Consider the following 6246-nt stretch of genomic DNA (forward strand, 5'->3'; position numbering starts at 1 on the left):
GAGTGTGTGTGTGTGTGTGTGTGTGTGTGTGTGTGTGTGTGTGTGTGTGTGTGTGTTTTACTTGATCTTTGAATATTATAAAACAGTACCCTAAAAAAGCAGATCTTATACGTGTCTACCCTCAGGGTGTGCTAACACGGGTCACTTTGGAGTGTGCATGCCACTTCTTCTTACAACAAGTCCCAGGATACCAATGATAAAACTTTTATGGAACCACTACACACACACACACACACACACACACACACACACACACACACACACACACACACACACACACACACACACACACACACACACACACACACACACACACACACACACACACACACACACACACACACACACACAGATCACACGCAGATCGCACACACATGCAGATCAGCAGATCACACGTTCACACAAACGCCTTTATTTGCCCACAGTTGCAGTGCTGTACTCCTACAGTATCCCCCTTTAATATTTCACCAGACATCTTCTCTCTTCTGGTTCAATCATAACTTTTTTGCGATCGCCAACTCTTCTTTCAAACATCTTATTTTCATTTATTTCTTAGGCTGTAAAACTGAGGTTTAATTAAAGTTTGTGCAATGCAAGTTAATGGTTATTTTTACTATGTTTATGTACTACAAAACTGACATAATCAACTAAATGATCAGCCTTTTCTTGTGACTTAAAAGCACCGTTGCTTCTCATAAAGACGACCAAGGGTGCCCTGGTTTGAGATGCAGAGGGCCATGATAAATTGTCCATATTTGACGCCATGGGAATAATGCCAGGTTCTCCTCTCAAATATCCGTCTTCCTACATCTCCCCTCTCACACTTCATTAGCATCACTGTATGAAGGCCAACTGTAACTGATTAGCAATACACTAGGGTAAACTGTTCCCATTTGAATATGAGTGTTTGTCTCTGGTTGTGTGTGTAGAACAATAAATACAGTATTTGTGTGTTAAAAATCATGATCAGGTTTATTCCAAGATGGGGTTAAACATATGGAAATTGCTTTGGTGTGTATCGGTGCTTACGCAAAGAGGAACTAAGTTTCAAATAATGAGAACATATATCACTAAACTTTTGGAACAAAAAAATGCCCCACATAAAAATAAATGTCAAAGTTGCAATAACATAATTGTAAAGAAAATATAATATGTACAGTTTATAAGGATTTAGAATATAAGAACTGCAGATTTGAAAAAAGGAGCATTCTGCTGAAATGTGCATAATGCACAGAAAGTCCCTACACATTGAGAAATGTCTGTGTATGTGTGTGTCCAGTTTTAAATGTGTGTATGTGGAAAAGCATGAATATTTATGTATCAGTAGTGAAGCACAGGCCTCACTTTACGCTGGTAAACAATAGGTACAATAACTCTATTTTAAATGAACAAATGTGTGTGCCTGAGTTTGTGTGTGTGTGTGCTCCTCCATATGTGATGGTGTGTGTGCCAGGCTGTGTGTCGCTGGGTGGCCTGTGTAACTCTGCGCTGTAAACGAGCTGGCAGAGGGAGGGAAGGAGTGATTGAACGGTCTTCCCCCCCCTCTTCCTGTGGAGTAACATCAGGAGAAGTTGTTGAATATGAATGATGTTAATGAAGAGTCGAGCTGTAAAAAACAGTTAACAGGCCGCTGTTGTAGGAAGTTGTGTTTACAGTATGTTCGATTCATACAGATCAGTATGCAGTGTTGCTTCAGAAGAACTTCATAAAGATGTGGAACATAACTGCACACATGCGATGCACACTCTTTATGTATATTCGTATTGTCTCTCCCCCTGCAGCACTCATGAGTGCACAGGCAGCCTCTCAGGCACACACACACACATTTATGGCCTCCATATAGTTGAGATGGATGAGTGTGCGGTGACTGACAGTTGATTCATCGGTCCTGCAGCCACCATACATATTCTAATAGCGCCTTTAGGAAAGTAAATAAACTTGCACAGAGTGAGATCAGGTCTTTGCTCTCAGACAGCCGTGGAAAGGGGCCATTATTCTTAGTGAGAATATCTTAGCTGTCAACTGAAAAAGCACCTGCCACAGAGAGAAATAAAAGATTCATACTAATAGACCCCAAACTTCAAACTTCAATCTTTTGCAGTTGTTTGAAAAGCTTACTGCATTGAGGGGAGGAGTTCATTTGCAACACGTTGGGCACCGAGGCATGGTCCATCGTGCATGCATTCATTTGACATGGAACTGCATGGATATGCACATTTTAGCAGCAGACTGTGAGTGATACGTTTGCTGTCAATCATCTTTCACATTTCAAGATTCATGGTTGTCCATTTGAAACAGTGAAACACTGCAAGTAGACAACACAAAGAATATGATAATTACACAGCAGGATGAATAACTGTTTACTGTCTTACCATGGTCATGAAATATTGGACATTTGTGCATGATTGCCTTTTTTTTATAAACTTTAAAATCGGGGTGAAAATAAATGAGGGGAGGAAGATGATATGCAGCGTAGTTTCCCAGCCAGATTTGACCTTGGGACATTAGGATTATACGGTCAGAAACTTTGATTTTTTTCTAAGTACTTTATAGATCCATGGTTTCCTAGTTCAATTTGTATTTTGTAGCGTGCATGTCTAGGTGCTCAGTCAGACATATCTTGATCTCTCTGAAATCTTATCATTCACAGCAAGGCTATGACAACAATTTAAACTTCATTGATGCAAAAGACCATTCATTGATATCATACTGATACTAGGATCACCACAAATGCAAGAGCTATCCATGGTACCTCAATAACTCTGTTGAGAATGATTCTCAGATTAACATGACAACCCCAATAATGTCCCTTCCATGGTTTGAAAGGATGTGGATTCAGAATGAGTTTGCTGTGTCTTGGATTCATTTGTTAGTCTGCCTCTCAGTGCTGTAGAGAAAGGATAGAGTTTCAAAAAGGAGCCTATAGCGCCTAGGTGTACCTTTACGCTTGACTTGACTCAGTGGAAACCAAGTAGTGCGTTTTTCAGTGAATCTTTGTCAAATAACTTAATTGTCAACAAAACACACTTAAATTATACCGCTACCTTGACATGCACCCTTTCATACACACAAATACACTGATAGAAGACAGTATGAATGCACATTTGGAGTTAAGTGGATATAACACCCGACAAATGATTGAACTCAGACACCATTTATAGTTTGTCTGAGTTGTTTCAGTACGCTCTACCAAGCTTTCTGTATTTGTACCATCGTGTCTATCATTTCAAGTAGTTCTCACTATTCATTTGGATGTTGCAGACCGAAAATAAGTCGCTTTCTGGAGTTTGGTTTTGAAAGCAGGAGGGAGTAATAAAACCTTGAATGCTTTTAGCCTTGACAGAGGTCATTAGTTTCAAGTCACTTAATGTGAAAGTCTGGTGGCAAAGTAGCTGTCAGCAACATGTCAACAATGTGATGGATTAGTGTTACAGGTTGAGAATCTCTCTGCAAAATGCAGCTTTAAATGCCACTTGTTTTCAGTGAGGAAGTTGAACTGTGTCTACTCTAATATTACATTTACATCACATTGTAACCATTTAGTGACTAATAGACAGTATGTAGCTGTGAGGATAGAATATACTTGGATTTCTGGATCATACTGACTCCTTCACAGTAACAGTTACAACATATTCCAAGCATCTATGGAAGTATCACAACAACATTTTTTTTTAAACTCTCTAACTGGTGTAAAAGTGGATATTGATACAGCCATCATAAGCTGGACTGCGATTGCTATTGAGTGTGAGAAGTAAAAAAAAAATAAAAAAAACAATCAGCTTGGAAATATTGGACTTTATGGGTAAATCAATTGAGGTCTGCAAAGATCCTGATACATAAACTCCACATAATGAAATGATGCATTTCAAATTGTGTTTGTTATTTCTTTTAAATTACATTCTACATCCCAGGGGCGGCTACTCACTTTGTTTATTATCTGTGTATTGGATGCTTAGGCACAACTGATTGGACTCTGATTGAGTTTTTAAGGAAGATGGGTCCAGTTATTTATCCTGATATAACAGCACTAAGCTCGGACGGGGGAAGAGTTACAGTTAAACAAGACACTGTGTTTGTTTTCTGATTGGTTGGTGAATCAGCGGAAACACTTTTTTCAATAGGCAAGAGATTAACATAAAGGATATGACAGTATCATGAGATGACACAGAGAAAATACATATAAAAAGTAAATAATAATAATTAATAACAATGATAATATCTATTTTTTTAAAAGGGGAAAAGACAAGGACCCCTTAAACAATTTCAAATCACTAGGTTAACTGTCAAACATAAGAACCAAAAACAAACATATGACATGCACAGCATATTTTGTATTCCATATAATGCCACTCTTTTTAGAGGTCATTTTCTACCATGTCATCTTGTGTTTTGCCAATTTGTGATTGTTTTTGTCAATGTTTTTTGGCAAACATTTGAATTCAGATTACTCCCGGTGAGCTTTTAAATGTAGTATTACCAAACAGAAAATGTCATTTATTATCTGTGGACCACTTCCATCCAAACCCCCAGACAAAGCGTTAAAAAGTGGGAATTTATCAAATCAAACCGACTCAATCAACACTTAACTTACCACCTCTGTTCCTCTATCACAGCTCCTCCCACCCCCATCGCTCCACCTGAGCTCCTCGCTGTCGGGGCCACTTACCTTTGGATCAAACCCAACGCCAACAGCATCATCGGCGACGGGCCCATCATCCTGAAGGAGGTGGAGTACCGAACCACCTCAGGAAACTGGGCGGAGACCCACGTGGTAGACTCCCCTACCTACAAACTGTGGCATCTGGACCCAGACGTGGAGTACGAGATCAAAGTCCTGCTGTCCAGACCTGGGGAGGGAGGAACGGGCCCCCCGGGGCCGCCGCTGGTCACAAGGACTAAATGTGCAGGTAGGTTACTCCTCTTCTGATATTTTCCCCTTCAAGCTTCACTTCTCTTCTTTTTTGTCATAATTATGTTGTTGAGGATAGCTGTATTATGGGTCAGAATTATGGGCCATTTTTTACACTCATATAATGAACTGAATACCCTCTTAACTCCTCAAATGCAATGTTGTCAGTGGGTGATTGTAGTAAACGGAGACTAAGCTCAAAGTTTAGAATGGTTCAAGTATGGTTGAGCTTTGGTCTGAGTGATTTGATTTAGAGAAAAAGTAGAGTTGTCTTGAGTAACAATGCGGAGTTTCTTTATCTTTGATACATTTTCTCCTTGTGAAATCTTGTACATGCCAATGTCTACTCAGGGTTTCCCACACAGTGGCCATCAGGAGGACCGGGGGGTTTCCCGATGGCCTGGCCTGTTAAATTAATGTATTGTGAACGCAACGCTGCAAAAATGTAGGTCTGCCTCACCCCCCCCTCACACACACACACACACACAAGGGGGTGACTAGTATTAAGGTAACAACTCCATATGATTTTATCTTTCTATGACACGTTAAAAGTTGAGTGTAACCGAAAGCGTAGTGCGTAGAGACATTTCATACACATTAAGTCGTCATAATGTGAAAGAGGTGATTTGCCGAGCGACGTCGAAGGGGGGGGGGGGGAGGAGCTAAAGAACAATCGCTATGTGTCGGTTTGTGTCGTTGAGTTGGACTTGTGTGGGTTTCAGTGTCGGCTTTATATTTCTGTTATTCACACCGAACTTTAAACTCATTCTTTTTCCAAATTATCCAACTATTTGCGACACTCTTACCCAGACGCTCTCTTGAAAGCGCGCTGAGGGTTGACAGAAAATAGTCGGACGTCGTCCCTCGTCTTTAGTTCGTCCCGGACGGACGATGACTCACACACACCACAGTAACCAGGTTGAAACCTGGTTAAGTCGCCCCCGAATTGCATTGCCGAGGCGCCTGCCTTGCATTGCCGAGGTGCCTAACGCGGGTAAATCAAGGCCCATGCACGAATGCATGGGCCTTGATTTACCGGGGCATGCGGCCGTCTTAGTTTTACTGCTACTGCAGTACTTACTGCAAAGTCGGTTGCTCCGCAAACCCCTCCATAAAAGACAAAATTCTCAAAATGAGCGATGTCCCACCATGAAACTCCAAAACTGAGACGTGTGCAAATGTACGTCTTTGTTTGGAAGTTTTGTGTGTCCCTGGCCCATTATTGGCCTTTTACGTACTGTAGACCGCAAATGGTTTATGAAGTGTAAGTGGGTCAAACACGTGTCATCAACATCGTAAAAAACCGTCTGAAAATTTGAAATTAATGGCGACAACGC

General features: G+C 40.8%; 1 protein-coding gene across 1 annotated transcript in view; it reads left to right on the forward strand.

The window, feature by feature from the left end:
• The window catches only part of LOC104963792 (receptor-type tyrosine-protein phosphatase T-like), a 45320-nt gene that overhangs the window by 36465 nt on the left and 2609 nt on the right, over nt 1-6246 (forward strand). Inside the window, exon 4 of the mRNA XM_010792432.1 lies at nt 4614-4907. Coding sequence (XP_010790734.1) covers nt 4614-4907 — 294 coding nt within the window. The remainder of the gene's footprint in view (nt 1-4613; nt 4908-6246) is intronic.

This window comes from Notothenia coriiceps, unplaced genomic scaffold (genome assembly GCF_000735185.1).
Source record: "Notothenia coriiceps isolate Sejong01 unplaced genomic scaffold, NC01 NC01_scaffold00036401, whole genome shotgun sequence".
Lineage (NCBI taxonomy): Eukaryota > Metazoa > Chordata > Actinopteri > Perciformes > Nototheniidae > Notothenia > Notothenia coriiceps.